At 38.3% G+C, this 20,876-nt stretch overlaps 1 protein-coding gene across 1 annotated transcript in view; it reads right to left on the bottom strand.

The window, feature by feature from the left end:
- LOC145979447 (clavesin-1-like) overlaps nt 1-20,876 on the bottom strand; it is a 30,762-nt gene that overhangs the window by 1,880 nt on the left and 8,006 nt on the right. The window contains exons 2-7 of the mRNA XM_083112351.1: nt 19,936-20,092; nt 16,530-16,621; nt 12,783-12,933; nt 9,819-10,012; nt 8,485-8,595; nt 3,523-3,667 (exon numbers count right to left, since the gene is read on the bottom strand). Of these exons, the coding sequence (XP_082968477.1) occupies nt 3,523-3,667; nt 8,485-8,595; nt 9,819-10,012; nt 12,783-12,933; nt 16,530-16,621; nt 19,936-20,092 (850 nt within the window). The remainder of the gene's footprint in view (nt 1-3,522; nt 3,668-8,484; nt 8,596-9,818; nt 10,013-12,782; nt 12,934-16,529; nt 16,622-19,935; nt 20,093-20,876) is intronic.

The following is a 20,876-nucleotide window of genomic DNA, read 5'->3' as shown; positions in this document are numbered from 1 at the left end:
TGCGTGTGGGCAAACACGAGGCACTGGTGCGAATGGATTCTCTAAAACAGAACTTGTAGATTCTTCTTTTGGTAGAATGCTTGATATGGACACATATCTTATGGTTTAAGATTCCGGAACATCAGTATGGAGACACAGTGAAATTCGCGTTGCAAGTGTGTCATCACCTAAATAACACTTTTCCTGGGCAAGAGGTTCTGAACACAATGGATTTTATATTAATATTTCGACTATTACTACCTTCCACTGAAGATATTATTAGTTATTATTCTAATAAGAACATGTAACAAAAATCTCATGATAATCAATTTCGCTGATCCACTAACTCACCACTAACCAATATGGCGTCATCTCACATCGAGTACCCTAATCGACCAACCTGTATGTATCTACCTTCGTTATATTTACGCGGAGATCTGGCAATATGTCCCACGGTTGCCATGACAAACGATGCTGCCATCTGTTATCGACAACTTACCGCAAAATCGGCTCTAGTACGGCCTTAATCTAACTTCCATGAACTCCCGATCTCATCTCTGGGTGTTCATGAATGAAAGAATCTTTAATAATCAGTAGCAGACAACCCAGAGTTAGAATCAACTGCGAAAGATGTCTTCACGTACGTACGTGACGTAGTAATCTCCGCAAAACATCTGCCAGAATATGGCGCAGAATTCTGCTGTGCTACGAGAATGACTGTCTCCATACCGATGTTCCGGACTCATATAACCATCAGGTATGTGTCCATATCAAGCATTTAAAGAACACCATATGACAAAAATAAAATAGATACGCCAACTTTGTGAACCACTCTGTATATATAAAAATAATAAATTTAGCATCTATGCAATTACATGTACCTCAAACCTCTAGTCATAACTAGATGAATTAAGGTTTTATTATATTATTATCTCTTCCAGAGTTCAAACCAACAGGAAATGTCAAACAGTATGATGTTCAAGATGCAACGTGATGTTTGCTTTCAGGACACATAGTGACTTGTTACACGAGCATCCTACATATTATATGCTTTCTCTGCTCTGCAAACTAATATACCAGCGTTATTTAATTGATTTCTTTAATATTTATTATGTATTAAGCTATCAGTACACGATCAAATGAAACACGAATAAGTCCCTGAATATCATGCTTGGGAGAAACGGATTCAGAGAATACGTCATGTTTGTTGTCGCATTCGTGATTACCGTCCAAGAATTTTGACCAATCAGAGCACATGCCATTGAAATCGAAAGAGAAGCATTGAAGTACAGAATGCTATTTACAGTAAAACTTTGTTAATCCGAACCCCGATAAGCTGGACTTCGCTTAATCCGGACAGGACAAAAAAAAAATGCAAGGTTTTAAATGTGGCTAGAAATCAACAAGAAAACTTCCCAGTACTGTATAGTGTATTTAGGCCTATGCCGTTTAAATACACAATAATAAACGTGTTTGTTGCTAAAAACTGAGTGTTAATGCACTTTCTACTGTTCTTTTAGGTTACTTAAACCTGTCAACTTATCCCCTCCATTAGTCCGGATTAACGAGGTTTTACTGTATTTCTATTCTGTAGTGAAGAGAAAGCGACGCGGAAAGTGAAAATACGTGTTGCGAGAAAGGATAGCAGGACCGGTGGAACATTCATGCCTGTATTTATTTATTTTTTCAACAAAGAATTATGTGTATTTATTCAGCAGGGAGGGATATGATAATAAAATATATTTAATAACCAACCGTAAAATGTAATATTTCGTTTTGATCTTTGATTGCAGTTTAGTTAAAAAAATTTAAAAACAGCTACTTAATGTCTCTAGAAATAAGATTTTATGAAATTATTGTGTTCAAATCAGGGTTGTCAAAGGTCCAGGAACTTTAAATAATTTCAATTCCGGTCCAGGAGAGAAAATCAGCAAGCGTAAATGGGTTCTGGACCGTAAAGAACCTTTTTATCTGTAAAGTATTTAAATTCGGTCCAGGAACCTTTTTAACAGATCAATTTCTCCCGCAGGCCTATAAGTTTAAATACGGTCCAGCAACATTTTTTCCGGCTCAATTTACGGTCCAGGAACCTTTTCCAGCTCAATTTAAATTCTAGGAACATTTTTCAGACTGAATTTAAATTCGGTCCAGGAACCTATTTTCCGGCTCAATTCAAATACGGTCCAGGAACATCTTTCCAGATCAATTTAAATTCGGTCGAGGAACCTTTTTGCAATGAAACAATACGCAACTTGGACGGAATTTAAATCGTGCGAGAAAAAAGATTCCGGTCCTGCAGCTGAACCCAATAGAATCCATTAGAATGTATGTGTTCCTGGATCTTTAACAACCCTGGTTCAAATTTCTCTGGTGTCTCACATTACATTTTGACTCCAACACCGAGAAAATACAACATCACAATCTTATTTCCAATTTCTAATACTAGGGACGTTCAATATATAAGTTTCCCTGTGCTATAAAATATTGTATAAAGCAATGCCATTAAAAAGAAGCACATGGTTGACAAGCGCCATCCTTCGTCTACAAGGAACAAGAATCGATTCGTTATCAGACGTGAAGGCGCATGCGCTCCAGGGCAAAAAGTAAATGCTTGTCCGGAAAACGCGGGCTCGCGTCATATGGAGTTCAGAAGCATGGATGCTAAGGGCGTTCTGCTTATGGACATTTTGGAACGAGGAAGAACAATTAATGCTGACTGTTATTGTCAAACATTGAATAAACTGAAAAACGCAATTCGACATAAGCGACCAGGTCTCCTGTCAGCTGGTGTCATTCTTCTTGACGATCACGCTCGCCCCCACTCAGCAGTGCAAACACAACACAAAATTGAAGAATTGAGGTGGGAACGGCTGCCCCACCCTTGATACAGCCCCGATTTAGCGCAGAGTGATTTCCATCTTATTTTCCGGTGTTAAAGTCTGAATTGCAAGGTTACCGTTTCGAAACAGATGAAGAAGTGAAGCGGAATGTGAGAATAGCGCTCAATAGCCAGAGCCCTGATTTTCTTGCAAAGGGTATGGACAAATTGGTGCAACGGTGGGACAAATGCCTGAATCTCTATGGGGATTATGTGGAGAAGTGAGGAAGGATCATCCTACACATATATGTATAGTTTTCTAATGTATCTTAAAAATAAAAAAAAATTACAGCATACGGAAACTTATATATTGAACGACCCACGTACATCCTACGTCTTCCTTTAGAACAGGCGTTCCCAAACTTCTTCGTTTCCAGGGCCCTTAGTGTTTCAAGATTTTCCGCAGCACCGGGACCCCTTGATTACAAGACGAGGACGCTACTACTGATCCATCAGGGAGCTCTTTTCCGTAGAATCCCATGTTTAGATTTTAATACCTACTGTACCTTTTAACTTATTGTTTAAAATGTATTGGTTTTTAAAAATATTTCTAAGGCCATTTTTTGATAAATTATATGAATGTAAAATCTGAGATCCAGGGAGGGGCAATTGCCCCTGTTTTCTCCTCCCTGCGGACTCCCTTGATGCTGATGTTGAGTACATACCGTCGTATATTTTCGAATTTTCCTGCAGAACGTGGATCAGTCTTGTGGAGTCTTTGGAAGGCAGGGTCCCTCTGAGGACGTCAGTCAGACAGTAGCGAGGCACAAACTTATGTAGGGCTTCGAAGTTGGTTCCGTGTAGATGGATCTGCAAGAAAGGTAAGCCTAGAATTGCTGTAGCTCTCAACCGGATGCATGGAACGGTGTGTCGCTGGCAATTAATAGTAATTGAAAAATGTAACCATGGAAATAGTACTAAGACAAAGCCAGACACATGTCAATATGCTGAAGACTTAACACCAGTATTTCTATCCTTTGTACCTCACTGTGAGATTGCTTCCATTAAGAAATTCACATTTGCCATAAACAATATGAAGAAGTTCTAATCTTATAACAATACAGAATGATAAAACTGGATTTTTACCTCCTCTTTTACAGTCAGTGGCTAGAGACTGGAATGCACTCTCACATGAAATAAGAAAATCAGATTGAATAGGGATTATAAACAGTAGATTATGAAGAGGTTATGAATAATACTTCATCCTTTTATTCTTGGCTTCTGCTTATTGTTTCGAATAATTAACATGTACTAAACAAAAAGTAAAATTTGTTATTACCTGCTATCTATGTAGACCTATATACACGTATATATACCGGAAGGTCCAAAAGTTCCGGAACGGTCAATATCGTGAGAAATACACAACGAATCGGAAAACGAAAAAATACGTGTTTAATAAGTGAAAGAAAGCTATTCAATGATATCACACTTGATTCCCCACCCCGGGTAAAGGGCAATTGTGAAATTTTAAACGGAAACACCCATTTTGTATTGTAGAATCGGAAAGAGGACTTCATTCCGAGTATAACGAGCTATGAACTATCCTCCTAGCTCGACTAGGAACGGAGATATGTCGATTTTAAATTTATACTCTATTGAGAGGTCTTGACGTGCAGATTCCGAATCTCCAATCACTTTTACTCTAGCTCAATTAGTGGAATTTTTTGGGGGGTTTTATGAAATTTTCACTTTTTTAAAAAATCGCCACATCTTCGTTCCTAATTGAGCTAGGAGGATGGCTGATAGCTCGTTGGACTCGAGATGAAGTCCTCTTTCCGATTCTACAATACAAAATGGGGGTTTCCATTTAAAACTTCACAGTTGCCTCCGCCCCGGGGGTGGGGAATCAAGTGTGATATCATTGAATAGCTTTCTTTCACTTATTAAACACGTATTTTTTTCGTTTTCCGATTCGATGTGTATTTCTCACGATATTTGACCGTTCCGGGACTTTTGGATCACCCGGTATATATTATAATATATATATATTGTTACGCTCTTGGGGGGGGACATTACATGGGGTGCGTAAATCAGTTCTTTAGACATTTGAAAACATATTTCTTACAATTTATTCCCAAAGTTTATACATAGAGTATTTCTACACTACGTTATTTCCCAAAACTAGCTAAGTCTAATATCTCTGATGTCCATTACATTGCTCAGAGGTATGGCTGGTGCAGTCCGGCTTCGAGCAGCAATTTCCCTGGACTGGGATATTGTTCCATATTGGGAGGGGGGGGAGGTTTATAGCAAAATGTATTCTTGTCACTTTGCTTACCAGAGACCTTTCAAAGTCATTCCGATCTCAGTGGCTCTTTATACATAAGTCCATTTCCTCAAATTTGCTCATGATAGGTAATCATCAGATTCCCATATTTAGTTCTAGAGCAATTTTCCATATTTGGGAAATCACTAGTTCACTGTTTTCCTTGCTTTCAGAGAACATTGAGGTGTTTACTACTTTTAAAATAGTTCACCCTTTTATGGTAGCCACACCTCCTTATTCCAACCTTGGCCTTTGGCCATTGAATTGGACTTATCCCGTTTTCATGTATATGTATATGTGCATATATGTTGATTATTTTATAAAACCTAAACATCACAATACATGGAAGAATTTTTCACATCTATATTTTTTGTGCATATCTTAGGTATTATTGAGAATTCTTCTAAAAATTTTAGGTCTGAAATATAACACAGACTATATATAGACCTAAGATAAAGCAGATGATAATTTTACCCCGGGTATATGGGTTGATTTGGTTTATATTACTTTGCTTTCTCTGTACGTTTTTGTCGAATTGCGAAGATGAGGATGAGTGACGATATGATGAAACAGATGAAGGAACATTCACAAAGAACATACATTGTCAGGCCGGGATTCGAATCAGAGACGCCTGAGCGCTGAGGTAGCCTCAGAGGTCGGCCCGGGTGTATGAAGTATGATCACCTATTATTATTATGGTTGTTTCTTTGTTATTATTTTCATTTGCTCTGGCCTACTCGCAGCCATATTGTTTTTTTGAAGAATTTGAATTTTAAGGAGGCTAGTAGGAGGAGACAAAACTATACAAAAATGAAAGAATCAGGCAAATTGCAAAGCTAAGACATACTTTTACACCAAAGGGCTGGATATAATGTTTTCTGTTTTAAAGTTTAAAGTAAAGTGTATCAATCCATATCATATTCAATCACTTGTTTACACCAACTGTCCACTCCTCTCCGGTATTTGAATTATGCACAGTCGAGTGTTAAGCAGCCTTCCACTTCCTGTGATATATTGAGGCTACAAGGTTTACAACAGGTAAACACGGAGTAAGCAGCTGACAATAATAGGAAGGTAAAAACTCACGTATCAGCGTATAGGAAGTGTCCTGAGACAGGGTTTTAGAGGAGAGTACAGACTGGCAGAGGACTCACTTTTCGTTTTGATTCGAGACAAGCAAGAGCACTTTGCGGAGGAGAGAAGGACAGCAGTCTGCCTGACTTAGGTGAACTACCTACCAAGCCTGGGGAAATGATAGTTTCATTTTACTCATCGATATTAATTTCAACATCATTCTTCTAAATCGACAGGTATTTATCCTAATCTTTACCATGTATGATTCGGGTTCAAGGTTCTAAAATGCAACGAGTGACTATTTGCCATTTCTAGTTGTTTAAGGTATTTTATTTCAGTTGTGTCATTTGCTGCAAAGCATTTAACTTCTCTTTATGACAAGTGATCTCATCATTAAAGAGGATGAATGATGATTAGCTACATCACCCATTGGGAGTGGCAGGTTCGATCCAACCATTCATCGGAATGATACGAAAAATACAGAACGAAATTAACTTACAGCAACAGAGTCTTAACCACAGGCGGCTCAAGATAAAAGTTTCAGCCTGCGAGGTGAATTTCCCACCCTACAATCCCTAACTTTCCACCCCAATCCCCCTATTTCCCACTCTCAATAAAACTTCGACCACTTCTTTTTGAAATAAGAAATATAATAGCCTTATTTTAAATAAAGGGTGTCCCAATAAGAGCGAGGGATTTAATATGCTTAAGAAAATACTGTATCTTTACAAAATGGCAAATAATTTTACATCATTACAACGGGTAAATGTTCCGATTTAAGAATGAAAGATTTCTTTGGAGTCGCAATAACACTGTCACGTACAATAACGATGTTCTCAACAGACCGGCTAGATTGAGAGCTCGGTGTTTTAATGTCTGCTGTCGAACCTGTTTCCTCAAATTTCTGTTTCAACTTGCGAACTTACTCTCACTAGGTGCACATTCACGTCCAAGGATTGCACAAAGCTTCCTTACAGTCTCTGCATAACACTCGCTATTTTTGTAATGAGTTTTCACTATCAAAACTCGATGTTCCTTTGTGTAACCCTCCATGTCAACTAAGCTGCAACAATCACTGATAAAGGTATTGTTAGAACATGTTTTGCGTAAATGAATCTTGGCATCCTCAAATCGGAGCATTTACCCGTTTTATGATGTAAAAATATTCGCCATTCTTCTTTAAGAAATTGTTCTATTCAGCATATTAAATCCGTCGCTTTTATTAATACCTCCTTGTTAAACTGTGCTTCTGAAGTTTCATTTTTACTAGTTGATTACTTCTCTATCTATGCCTATAAATTGACTACAAGCTTTAACTTTCTTAAATGATGAAAACTATTTATTTTTCCCTTGCTTCTATTATCCATTTCTGATACATTGAATTCTCTTTTCTGTAGTTTTAAACTTATTTTTGCTTTCAATAAATCGATACTTAACCTTAAAGAATTTATTTATAGATCTTTGTCTTGTGCTTCCATCTACTTTTATTTTTCGAAAATTCCATCCCATCTCGTTTTTTTTTTTGGTTTGTAATAACTCTGTATGAAACAAACAGGAACAGCCACGTATATAAATCAAGTTAGTGGCCTCACCCTCTCAGGGTGACGCCTCGGTCGTTTTCCTTAAATCGCCCCTGACGAGGTGGTTTAAGATTTTTGCCACATGATGGCACTACTACATTAACAAAATTAACATGATTGTTTCGCCCCAGAGGATTATTTTCCCCTGCTCTCATGTTCTGATATAAAGCTATCGTAATCTTAGGGCTAATGTAACATGGGTAGGTCTGAATATTTTATAAGTGAAGTTAAAGACGAAAGTAAGAATCTGTTAACATGCAGTAGGATTAATTTCAAACAGAAAGAAAAATACTGCCGCCTTACGCCAAATACTATAAAAACCACGTTGTGACAAAATGTTTAAGATATTACAATTAACAAATGGTGATTTCAACTTTTTTGTTGTATACTTTACATTTTCACGATAAATTTACAAGGAAAAGTTAAATAACAAAAAATACTAAATTACTTATAAATATATTGAGGCCACTCCTGTACCATATGCAACATTTTATGATGGATTGTGAACCCATAGTGAACTTTATTACCATTTCAAATATCAGATAAATTTACTTGTCCGAAGTAACGTAACAATAAGTTATAGTGATAATTGTCCGTTTCTTTATTGAGAAGCTATTGTTGTACGGTAAAATTTCTGTATTCAGAACCCAATTGAATGTCAATTCTGTAAAAGTGCGCATACAAAAGACATTACTGGCTACACTTACTCTGCTTTTTAATTTGTCACTTAAGAAAGGCTTGAATATGTTATACGCCATGTTGAACAACGTTGATTGGTTAACAACGTGGTATCCCTTTATTCTTGTGGGGAATGAACCCTGCAAAACAACAATAAACATAATAAATAGAAATAGAATTAAATTCTAAACAAGACAAAGAAATGAAACAGAGTTGCCAAATTTAGCATATCTTTCATTCTAATTCAAGCAAGCAATAAATTGTTAAAAAGTAGCTACATGAAAAATTATTTAACCCTATCTGTTTATTAATTGCCAACAGTTATCGCTATACTACAGAGTTGTATGTAGTTACCAGTTTTTTAAGTATATTTCATTCACATTAGTAAGTCATAATTGTTTGTAGAAAGTTGCTATTTCTCTAACTTCAGAATGTTTTAACAAATAATTTTTCGGGATTTACTATGAACAATTTTTACATGTTGTTAGAAAACAATGTATGCATGAAGTGCATGCCGAGAAGCGAAATACTTTCGAAATAGCACATGTAATAATAATAATATTTTGAATGTATTGAACATTTGATTACACCATTCTTAGGATGTCAGTTTTAAGAAACAAGCACAGATAAACGTATTAAAGCAGATGTTGAACTAAGGCACAAACCTTCTGCACTATTTATTACTATCTGCAAGAACTTCTAGTATCGTCCGCTTGAAGGCGCTTGCTTTCACTTCCGGATGAAACTATTTACAAGAGATGGCGTTGCTCTGCGAGCATGCCTTCATATTTCGACTTGTAACAACTACTTTGAACATTGTCAGTCATTTCATTACGCAAGATTGCAATTTTTAAATTTACAAAGAAAGATATAACTCCACATATTTCACTGCACAAGTGACTACAAATAATTTCTTCGCAACAATGAAAACAATAACAAGCTCTAATGCTCATCTCCGCAATATTTCTACACCCTGGGCTTTGCGCGAGCGAAGTTGCGCAGCTTCAAACAAAAGCGCATCGTTTCCAGTCTGTAATTAGAAGTCTGTGGTTTCAACCCACTTACAAAGCCTGACGTCCCCAGAGTCAGTGAGCGAGGGATATATGTTCGGAAAGAAATGGTCGTTGCTAAGGCATGACAACGATTAGGATTATGTATTTAGGAGGGGTCCCAAGGGGTCCGGAGCCTCGAAAAGACTTACCAAGCACTAAAATTAAATAATGAAAATATACTTATTTGGCATTTTTTGTATAATCGAGCGTGATTTATATAATACGGTTATCATTGTCTGCTTCATCAATTGAACCTTACCGTGACGGCAGGGTGGACGTAAAACAACCAAAAATAAACATGAGACGCTTACCTGCATAACATCGACGCTCCTCTTGGCAAAAGACGGCGTGAGACAGAGCACCTGACTCAGAGACATTCCCTTCAGGTCCAAGATGCAGACTCCGCCGTTGATCTGTGTGACTGGTTCGTTGGCTCCCAGCTCCATCATCATGATGACGTATCTATACATGTCGTCTAACGTGTACTTACGCGAGTCCCATGCCCCTGGATGAAACAAAAAAGTATTTGTTTAAGTTTGTGAAATAGTTTTCTTGTGAGATTACTCTAATAGTGTAAGAATCAGTTGATTCTCTCCTGAAATGTTTCTTTTTAAATTTAATTAATATTGTTTAACACATTGTATTTACCAAGTTCAGCTATACTCCGTCCCAGCTAACTGTGGAGCAGGCAAACGATAACAGATCTCTGCGCAAGTAGTGACGCGAGATGGCTCCACCAATGAACAGTGAGAGGAACGGAATTGCGTGGAGTGGAGGAAAGCGACTGCTTCGCTCTTGCCACTCGATGTGCTTCGCTTCTCTGACGATATTCACTGCCTTGCGCCACAGTTAGGTGGGACAAGGTATAGTAGAAAAATGGGTTGGTAAACAGTAGGGCTGAGCCCATGCTGATACCCATGTATAAGTACTTTCACGGACTCTCAAAAATGTGACAGTTAACCGATTTTAAAGAAAATATATACCTGGACACCGGACAGACATCTAAAAAGGACAAGTCCGTATAAAAGATGACGTCCGGTTACGCTAGGTTTGAAGCTGTTTAATTTCTCTTAGAGAAAAGCATAATTTGCAATGCGTGCAATAAAGAATCCCGACATTAAGATGAAGATATTCAATGCATTTTAAACATTTATATTAATTCGATAGTTTATTGATACTTACAATATCGTCCAATTTCACTTTATAATGCTTATGCTTGTGATTTGGCATCAATTTGTCTTTGATATTCGAAAAAAGGCATGAGAATGCTGTATATTATAAGTTTTTCTCAACACATGTTTATTTCCACTATTGGCAAACTAAATTACCTTTAAGAGATTAAATTCTAATATCACGTTTGTAAACATTTGCAATAATTGTGAAGATAGTCTTTGCACGTCGCTCTGAAAGTAAAAACTTCCACGAAAATAATTTGTAAACTTATTTCTACAAGGGAACTTTTGTCCGTTTTCTAGATTTTAAATCAATTTAACAAGTACTACCATCTAGTGGCACATGTTGAAACTATTAGCACTTGAACCACGGTAATAACGCCAATGAAGTTTGAGTTTTGTAAGTTCAATTTATGCACAGATAGATTAATCGGGACTGGACTTTGCAGTTTAAAGTGGGCCCGACAATCATAGCATCCATCCGGAATCCAAACAAGGAGAAAGTGAAAATAACCAGAGGAAACTTTAAAAGCTCACCCCTTTCACAGAAAAGCATTTCCTATGTTCTTTTCTACATGTTGATGAATGCAAGTTTTCCACATTTCTATTGCATAACTAGAAGTTACAAGTAGAGCAGTTACTAACCGGACGAGAGGTTCAGATAGCGACGCTGGATGGACAGGAAGAAAAATGTTCTAGAAACACTGGTGTTTCGTGGGAGCAATGATAACCTGTCAAATGTGTAATGAATGTTTATAAAGAAAACATAAGTGTTTTTCTCGCTTCGTTCCTAACTAATTCGTCGTTATAGTTAGAAATTTAGAATTGCATGAATCGGAACGAAATGGTGTCAATCCACATTTATTTTCGCTACGCACTTGCTAATTATTGGAAATGAGACGTGAAATGCAGACACGGAGTGTTGTATTTTCTGGACTATCTCTGTGTGACACGTTGTCCTAAGCTATGGATGAAGGGAGCAACCAGGTTCTCGTTAACTCCGTGTAGAAGTGGTTAGACACATCCATTTTGCTAGTTCTCTGCGCCTTCAAGGAAGACGTCTCGATGCCAACGGCAGACAGGTTGTGAATCCTACAAAATCAGATTTCCAACACCTGAAGTATGATCTTCTTACTGAAATAAACAACTTTATGCAAATTTTCAATGTCTGTTCAGTTATAGTTCCTGGACTTCAGGCTTCACAGCTAGGATATGCGCTCATGGATACAAACAGTATCAAAACTGGTATTTCCCTATCGGTTGGTCTTTGGTTGATATGTTTTGTTTAAGTTTGGGGGTGTGTCCAGCCAGCAGCACGCAAATTTTATTTTTTCTTGTCCAAACAATAGTGTCTGACTTTGACTTTGCTGTAACGAAGAACAAAAAGGTATTGATTTTAGCCTTAATTCTGAAATAAAAGTACACTAATTGTGGTTTTAGATTTCACTCTGTATCATAAGTATATTATTTGTTTATATTATAACTATGTATGTTTTATATTTCTGTATTGTAATTTTTCTGCTGTAACAGTTATTTTCAGAAAGTGTCAATTGTAATGTGTTTGACAAAGGTTTGTTTTAAGAGCGGCCCGCGAGGCCGAAACAGACTCACTCATCAACTCAAATTACCCTATTATATTGTATTCATATGCTTTTTTGGTTCACATAAAGAGTGCTCAACGCAGTGAATAATTACGATTTACCTTCTAGTCTAAACTTATAGTCTACGGCACATCACTGCTTTTGCCACTACTGATATAAGCGATCGATATCACGGTAATATAGAAAACAAAATTGGCAAAAATAGAAACTATTTGATGATCGCAAGATGCATAAAAGGCATTATTAAAAACAAATGGAGTGATTTTGTTGCAACGTAATAGTATTTGCAGGCAAATATTTCTTCAACTAATAAAGTAGCTCCTCATCTTTACAAAAACGAATGTGGCATGATCGACATTTTTACATTTGACCAGAAGCAGTGACATTTTAAATTCGACCCTGCTTGATCCATAATAATTTCTTTCCATAGAAGAGTGGCTCCACCTATTGGCCACATTTGAAGCAATGTTTCTCCAGGAATAAACACGTAGTTTTGACTTACCGTAGTTGACGTAAATGATTCGCCTCCCTTCGTGGTCTCTTACAGGTGACACCAGAACCAATCCATCGTCAATGATTTCGGTTTTCTTGAAAGGGCTTATCTCAGCGTATACCTTCCTGTGTTTCTCCATATGTTTGAAGTAGGTCCGCAGCTGAAATAAAGAAACATATTGAAACAGTGATGCCAACTTTTATCGCCCTGTGGGTCTCGAGCCAAGACCAACTTGGAGGTTCAGGCCCAAGCGTTCAGTCCTGACGTCATCATCTGGAGACGATCGTCTTTACGCTGTAAACTCTTTGTAATGGGAAGATATTTTTTTATTGCAAAGTATTAACGTACGTTTATATATTTTTAGGAAGGACAGGACTCTGAGAGGAAGTCAAAATTTGGAAGCAATTTAAAAGTCAATAAAATAAATTTAAAACCCGCATGAAAATTTCCAAAATGCATAACCAATTACTTTTCTTGAACTTTTTCCCAAAGTAATCAAACAGATATGCAAACATTCTGTGTAGCTATACAATCTCAATATCAGCAAAATTAAACAAATTAGTAATAAGGCAAAGACACATTTCTGCCAATAAAGACTACACCTAAATCATTTGAAATTGTAAATTCGACCCTATTGACTTTACTGAACAAAAGAAAATGAGCTAATTGAATCTTTCTATTGTTGTTAGGAAGATCTGTGACCAAGGGCGCCCGCAGGGAGGAGCCAGGGGGCCAAGTACCTCCCCTGAGATTTCTGGAAAGAGTTAATGTTATTCAAATGATGAAATTGTAGCGATACTCTACAACAAATAATGTTGTTTTCTGTGACTTACAGGCCTTAAGTTACAGCAACTATTATTATTATTATTATTTGAAGTAGGGTTACATTTAAGCTTACAGTCTATTTTACACAGTTTTTTTTGTCAGTATACATTTATGCAAATTGAATATAAATATACAGAATATGGAAATTACAAATGTATGTAATTAGAAAAAAATAGTAGTAGTAGTATCAAAAAGTATCAATAATAATATCAGTAATAATAGCAATATAATAATAATAAAAGTTTCTATGTCCCTGCCCCCCAGAGAAAAAATTCTGCTAGCGCCCTCGTCTGTGGCAATTGATTGATTTTCTTTATTTTAGATCGCTTCTTGTGCCACTTTTGGCTAATTTGCGAAGTTGGGGATGAGTGATGAAATTGATGAATATACACTCACAAACATCCATACAAAGCCAGGATTCGAAACCAGGGCCCCTGGCGTCGTAGCGCGATGTGCTAACCACTCCGCCACGGTGTCCGGCCTGCGACAATTAACTTAAGAGGTTTAGGAATATAGGGCCCTCCCCCACACTTAAGAAAACACAATGTTTCATCATTATAGCCTAGATGTAAAGGATTCCCACAACTTAATTACTGCCTGAGTGTTATCAAAATCTCCAATGTGATACTTGTCAGTGTCCTATATGATTTACACTATGAATCCCTATTAGGAACGTAAAGGCTTATAATCAGAGTGAGTATTGATATGCACTAAAAACTCTTAAAATAGACAGGCAAGAAAGCACCGAGAAACAAAATAAGCACTAAAAATGATGGGTATAGGCAAATATGTCATTATTTTCCAGGATTAGTCACTCAAAAAGCAGTTATCTTCGAAATAGGCAATTTGACTAAAGTAGGAAAAGACGGCCATTATAAAGTGCATATATTCCTCAGAAATGGCCAGAAACTGTTTTTAATGTAAAATCTTACATTTTCTGGTCAAAGAACAAAAAAGGTCATTTAGGGAATATCCCCAGCCAACTTATAACATATTTTATCACATAAAATTATGAAACAAATTGCCGAGTTCAGTCCTTCCAATGTTTCTCAAAAGATGGCGCTACTGTACATATAAACCCAAAAACACGATTAATTTGACCTATCTGAACATAAAAGTGTACTTTAAAGATCCCTCTAATTTACAGATCTTCAAATGTTTTATTCCAAAGACAGAAATAAAGTTTGAAAATTTGAAGCAACGTTACATACGTAAGTATATCAGTTTCTCTTTAAAAGCTTTTTTAAGTAGAGTAATTTATATATTTGAAAAGACACCTTTCAACAAATGTTCTGAAATCCTGTCAAGTAAGTGTAGTTATACACAAAAACCTACAAACTATTACTTTAGTTCAATATATGTCGTAATTTAAATGTCTTTGTTCTTTTGTACAGGGTGAAACACGAAATGATATCCCATTTTGTTGTTGGATAAAAACTATTTCATAAAGAAGCTTTCAATGAAACATACAAGGGTCGTTCAAGGTCGACCAGGACTTTCGTGCGTAAAATATTAATGAATCAATGTAGCGCTGCATTACTAGGGCAGGACAGACCATGATTCCTTGAGAGTAACCATGATCCTTTGCGACACATTTGGCGCATGCGCAGTATTGTAAACAAAGATGGCGGCAAGTAGTGTATCTGTTGCTGTGGAACAGCGGTGTATAATGAAATTTCTCGTGAAGGAGAAGGTGAAACCTGCTCAAATTTGGCGTAGACTGCAAGCACAGTATGGTGAACAAACACTGTCACGGGCAAGAGTGTACGAATGGTGTCATAAAAGTTCCCCTCCACCCAAGAAAAGCAAAGCGCTGCCATCTGCCGGTAAGATTTTGGGAACAGTCTTCTGGAACATAAAGGTGTGGATTTTGTGGAGAAGGGTGCCACAATTAATGCCAAGTATTACTCAACACTGCTTCACGGTGCTGTACGTGGGGCTGTTCGGAAGAAAAGACCTGGAATGTTGTCGAAACACGTCATTCTTCTCCATGACAATGCCAGGCCCCACACGGTCCATTTGACTCAAACAACACTGGCCAGCGTGCACTGGGAGGTTTTACCACACAGTCCTTACAGTCCAGATTTATGACTCAGTGATTTCCACTTGTTTGGGGCACTTTAAGAGCATTTGGGCGAGACGCACTTCCAGACAGATGAGGAACTCAAGAACGCTGTCCTGCAGTGGTTACGACACCAACCTACTTTTTCCTACGCCAAAGGCATCAAGGAACTTCCACAACGACGGCAACGGTGTCTGGATGTTCAGGGGGAATACTTTGAAAAACTGACATAGTTTGGTGCTTCTATGTATGTATATTTCCTGTCTAGAAATAAAAGTCCCGGTCAACCTTGAACGACCCTTGTATATCACAAGAAAGGTTATACTTTGAGAAAATGTACGATTGCAATACAGGCTCAATATTACCACCGTTGTTATTGTTAACCTCAGTCAAGCAAACAGCAATGTTACCAATTACGCTACAGCACATGAGTTCCGTAATTTCATTGCAAGATTGAACCATAATTCTTCTCACTTCCATGACTATTTTCATTAATTTTTCTCTTGTATCCTGTGTTTTTAAGCGATGGATTTTTGTATATGCTGGTGCAGAAGTTGTCAACAGCTTGTTTTGTGTTTTCTTTCAATTCTTGAAACTCTTAGTGGGTCAAATAAAGTTCACGAACATAGTGATGGACAATTTGCACGGTAATACTCATGGATCCCACTGTACTAGCGAATGCGTCCTTCAGAATGTCATATATATTCTTCATTTTCAATTATTCTATTTTCCCATGTATGACTAGCTTCTATGATAATCAAGCATGGAACGACACCAACTGATTGCTTCGCGTGTTTTATTTGCAAGTATAAACTTCCCTTTGTTTACAGTCATGTGAGATTGGGTCAGAGTAACTTGGAGCCACTTACCATATTAAACGCGCTCTCAGGATAGAACTTGCAAGGCCGAAGGAACCTTATGAGGAAAGAGTCGTCTGTCCTGCACACCAAGTCTTTCTCCGCTGAAAGAGGAAAAATACGTGAAGAAATAATAGAAAACAAACAAATTGAAAAATACAGGGTGTTCGTAAAGCCCGGTAACACTTTCAAAAATGTATTGTAAAGCAACTATTAGCATTACTAAGAGACACAGCACATTAGTTGAACGGGTAAAGTCATAGTTTTGTGTGCGTTTTATAGGTGCTCCCTGTAGTTCAATTTCTCGCCGCTAGATGGCTGCGAATTCAAGATGGTGCTTTCTGGAGCTAAACATTTTTTGTGTGCCAATTTTGATAGAACAAGGAGTGCTACAGATGCTCAAGGAAAATTTAGGAGCAAATCTAGGAAAGAAGCACTAAGCAGGAAGGGAACCTAATGTTGCTTAGTCACTGGAAATTGGCAAATCCACGAATTCATCTTCTCTCCGCTGCAATTTGTAGCCAAACCGTTCCGACTGCATGTAGTGCAAATGTTATGTATATCCCCAACACATACATTTTTATGCAAAACACTCACACAGAAGTTCTACATGTAGATTTCCTTGGGCACTTTGTATTGTGAACGCTTCTCTCACTCTTTCAAAGTCACCTTAACTAACGCCTTGTTAACCATTTCTTTCCTTCGCACAAGCAGCGGTTGTAAGAAATTTCCGACGACAATCATAGATTGCCTTCCTGCTTTTGGCTTTATTCCTGTATTTGCTCCTAAATCTCCGTTAAACATTTTGTCTTTAGCACTCTTTGTTTTATCAAAATGTAGCACACACAGAAAAATAGCTCCAGAAAGCGGCATCTTGAATTTGCCACCATCTAGCGGCGAGAAATGGGAACAACTGCAATACAAAAAAATCTTACAACTTTACTCTTGCTAATAGTTTCTTTACAATATATTTTCAATGTGTTACAGGACTTTATGTACGTACACCCTGTACAATAAAACACAATCATTGAGTAATTTACCTCATATGCTGAGGATAGAGAGAGGGAGTGAGGAAATTGAGAAATTTGTATCACATGGCAATACTTCCGTGGCGGAGTCGATAGTATGGTTTAAATCCTCATTGGAACACCACTTAAAAGTAAGTTCCGAAAGATCAGTTGCTCTGATGAAAAAAACTCCTTTCCAGATTACAGAAATCGTTTCTTAACTTCTTTAATCTTCTCACCACAAGATATGTGATTGTTACATTAATCGATCAATCTTATTCTCCTTTTTCATAATCATTATTGTCAGGTTAATATACAGTAAATCAAGCATCAATTATCTATTAACAAAATATACATCCCTTTCCCTTTATCTTATTTAAATCGTTTAAGCAATACGAATTTCAGGTTTCATCTAGTGCTGCCATCTGTTAGTTACCTTTTGAGCTATTTACAGGCACATGCCAAAGCAGAGGACTCGGTGTTACACTTTGTAACAACTAGACGTGTGAGTGTATACCTGAAAACATGGCCATGAAATTACGCGGTGGCAGAAGTTCACGCTGTTGCCGCGTCAGAATACAATAAAAGAATGAATGATCTCGTCTTAGAGTTTTAGAGTTGGTCTTTGTAATCCATGTGATAAAAACTGAGAGTATTTGCTGGAAAGGACAGGGATGACACAAGAGTGCCCCGGAAAGAGGTCAGTCTGACGCTCGAACTATACTCTGTCCCAGCTAACTGTAGAGCAGGGCCGCGCATATCGGCAGAGGAGGAGGATGAAAATCGAGTGGTGAAAGCACAGTGTTGCCAACCGTACGGTCCAGACCTTAGTCCGTACGCTAAATGCACGGCTTGTCAAAATTTGCTCTTGCAGTTTTATCCCTAATATTTCCCTAAGAAATTCTTAAACCAATCGTAAGGACCTGGAGATAAAAATACGGTCCGTTTGCCATGTGTGTTCGGTATTATCCTTTTCAAAAGTTTGCAACACTGCATAGCGAAGAACGAAATCGGGTAACTCCCGTTGCCCATTACGCAATCCCGTTTCTCTCACTGCTCATTGGTGGAGCCGTCTCGCGTTACTACTTGCGCAGAGACTTCTTCTCTTTCCCCTGGTCTACATTTAGCTGGTACGGAGTTTAGGCAACGCAGCCCGGTTGACGTTGCCACACAGTGCGCGGGAACCAGCGTCTTTTGTCCCCCTCTCGTTTTGCTTTTCCCATATGTGGCAACAGGGCAATTATGCCCGCGTGCCTGTTTTCAAGCAGTCCAGTGAGCTAGACTGCAAGAGTGTCATTCCGGTTCAGGTAGTAATAGTTCGCAAATGGAACTTCTTCTCTGTCTCCTTGATGGATTTGGGTGCAGACTTCCTCCTGCCCCCTTCCCCCATCCCAAGTGAATTGCCCCTTTAGTGATCACAAGGGACATTAACTTTTTGCAATGTTGCTAATTGCTGCAAAAATGTTTATGAATGTGGAGTGACATGTTCTAAACACATTTTTACCCATTCTAAATCGCGAAAAAAGCGAAATTGGCATAAATTTTAATTGTAACTTTTGTTGAAATAAAATCAACAAGTGTTCCCCAGAAAATGCAACATTCTTGTGTTTGAGGCTTCAAAAACAATTTCCCATATTTCTGTAAGTATAACGTGCATACTATCAATTTTATCCAATTTATAATGCATGCTACAACAACATTGATTGATTTGGTATATTTTTCTTCGCTTTTATGACACTTTTTGGCTAGCCGCGAAGATGATGATAAGTCATGATATGATGAGATTGATGAAGGAACACTCACAAACACCCATGCTCAGGCTGGGATTCGAACCCGGAACCCCTGACGTTGCAGCTCGCCGGACTCCCACACGGACGCCGGAGCATGTTATATATGGAATAGCTCCGACAGCAACATGAAACCACGTGTTCAATAATGTCTCGCGCGTTTCTTCACATTCTATCGGATCGCTTTGCATTACATAGCAATGTGGCGGGGTTCTGAGGAGAGGACAGGAGATCGAGTGAGCACCTACCGCCACACGGGAGCCGTAACGTCGGTAATTATTGAACGAGAAACGTTTTTGTGTTACCGAGCGCAGTGGTGCTGTTTTGACGGGGATCGTCTGCGCATTTACCGTTGCACGCGAGCCGTAAAAGCGGTATTTCCCGCGCCGGAAATAGTGGAAAACAACTGCCTGAAAAATCGTTCCAGCTAATCAAACTGGCAAGAACAGGCAAGGCCATGCGACCTACAGTTTAAAATACAAGTTTAAAATCCCAATAACGTTATAATTTTAGGAATAGTTTGCAAAAAAAGAAGTGCTAAAATAAAAACGCGAATTTGGGAAAAATAACACAGAGAAGTTTAAAAAATGCACCGAAAAGTCAAGATCCTTAATGATCCCTTACCACGAATGAGGTCCCTGAGTTCCTGCAGAGCCTCCTTCTTGCGTTCAGGGGTCTCTCTCAGCTCCCTTTCAGCCTTCTCTTGCCACCTGGAACTGGGCTCGTCCTTCTCTAGATCCATCTCATGGTAGGCGATGTGTTGCTCGTCCATGCTGGCGCCCTGTAGGAAAACAACGTGAAATTACATATATTTTTAAAAAAATAACAACGATTACTACTCTTTAGCGGATGGATCCTCGCGCGTCTGTAAAACCGACGATCACTACGCTTTAGCCGATGGATACTTGCATGCCTGTAAAATCAACGATTACTACTCTTTTGCGGATGGAACCTCGAGCACCTGTAAAAGCAACTATTACTACGCTTTAGCGGATGGATCCTCGCGCGCCTGTAAAACCAACGATTACTACTCTTTAGCGGATGGATCCTTGAATGCCTGTAAAACCAACGATTACTACTCTTTAGCGGATGGAACCTCGAGCACCTGTAAAACCAACGATTACTACGCTTTAGCGGATGGATCCTCGCGCGCCTGTAAAACCAACGATTACTACGCTTTAGCGGATGGATCCTTGCATGCCTGTAAAACCAACACTTACTACTATTTAGCGAATAAATCCTCGTACGCCTGTAAAATCAACGATTACTACTCTTTAGCGGATGGATCCTCGCGCGCCTGTAAAACCGACGATCACTACGCTTTAGCCGATGGATACTTGCATGCCTGTAAAATCAACGATTACTACTCTTTTGCGGATGGAACCTCGAGCACCTGTAAAAGCAACTATTACTACGCTTTAGCGGATGGATCCTCGCGCGCCTGTAAAACCAACGATTACTACTCTTTAGCGGATGGATCCTTGAATGCCTGTAAAACCAACGATTACTACTCTTTAGCGGATGGAACCTCGAGCACCTGTAAAACCAACGATTACTACGCTTTA

This window comes from Lepisma saccharinum, chromosome 26 (genome assembly GCF_977018435.1).
Source record: "Lepisma saccharinum chromosome 26, izLepSacc3.1, whole genome shotgun sequence".
Classification (NCBI taxonomy): Eukaryota; Metazoa; Arthropoda; class Insecta; order Zygentoma; family Lepismatidae; genus Lepisma; species Lepisma saccharinum.
Note: the sequence above shows the minus strand (reverse complement) of the source record. Positions and strands in the feature narration are given on the sequence as shown.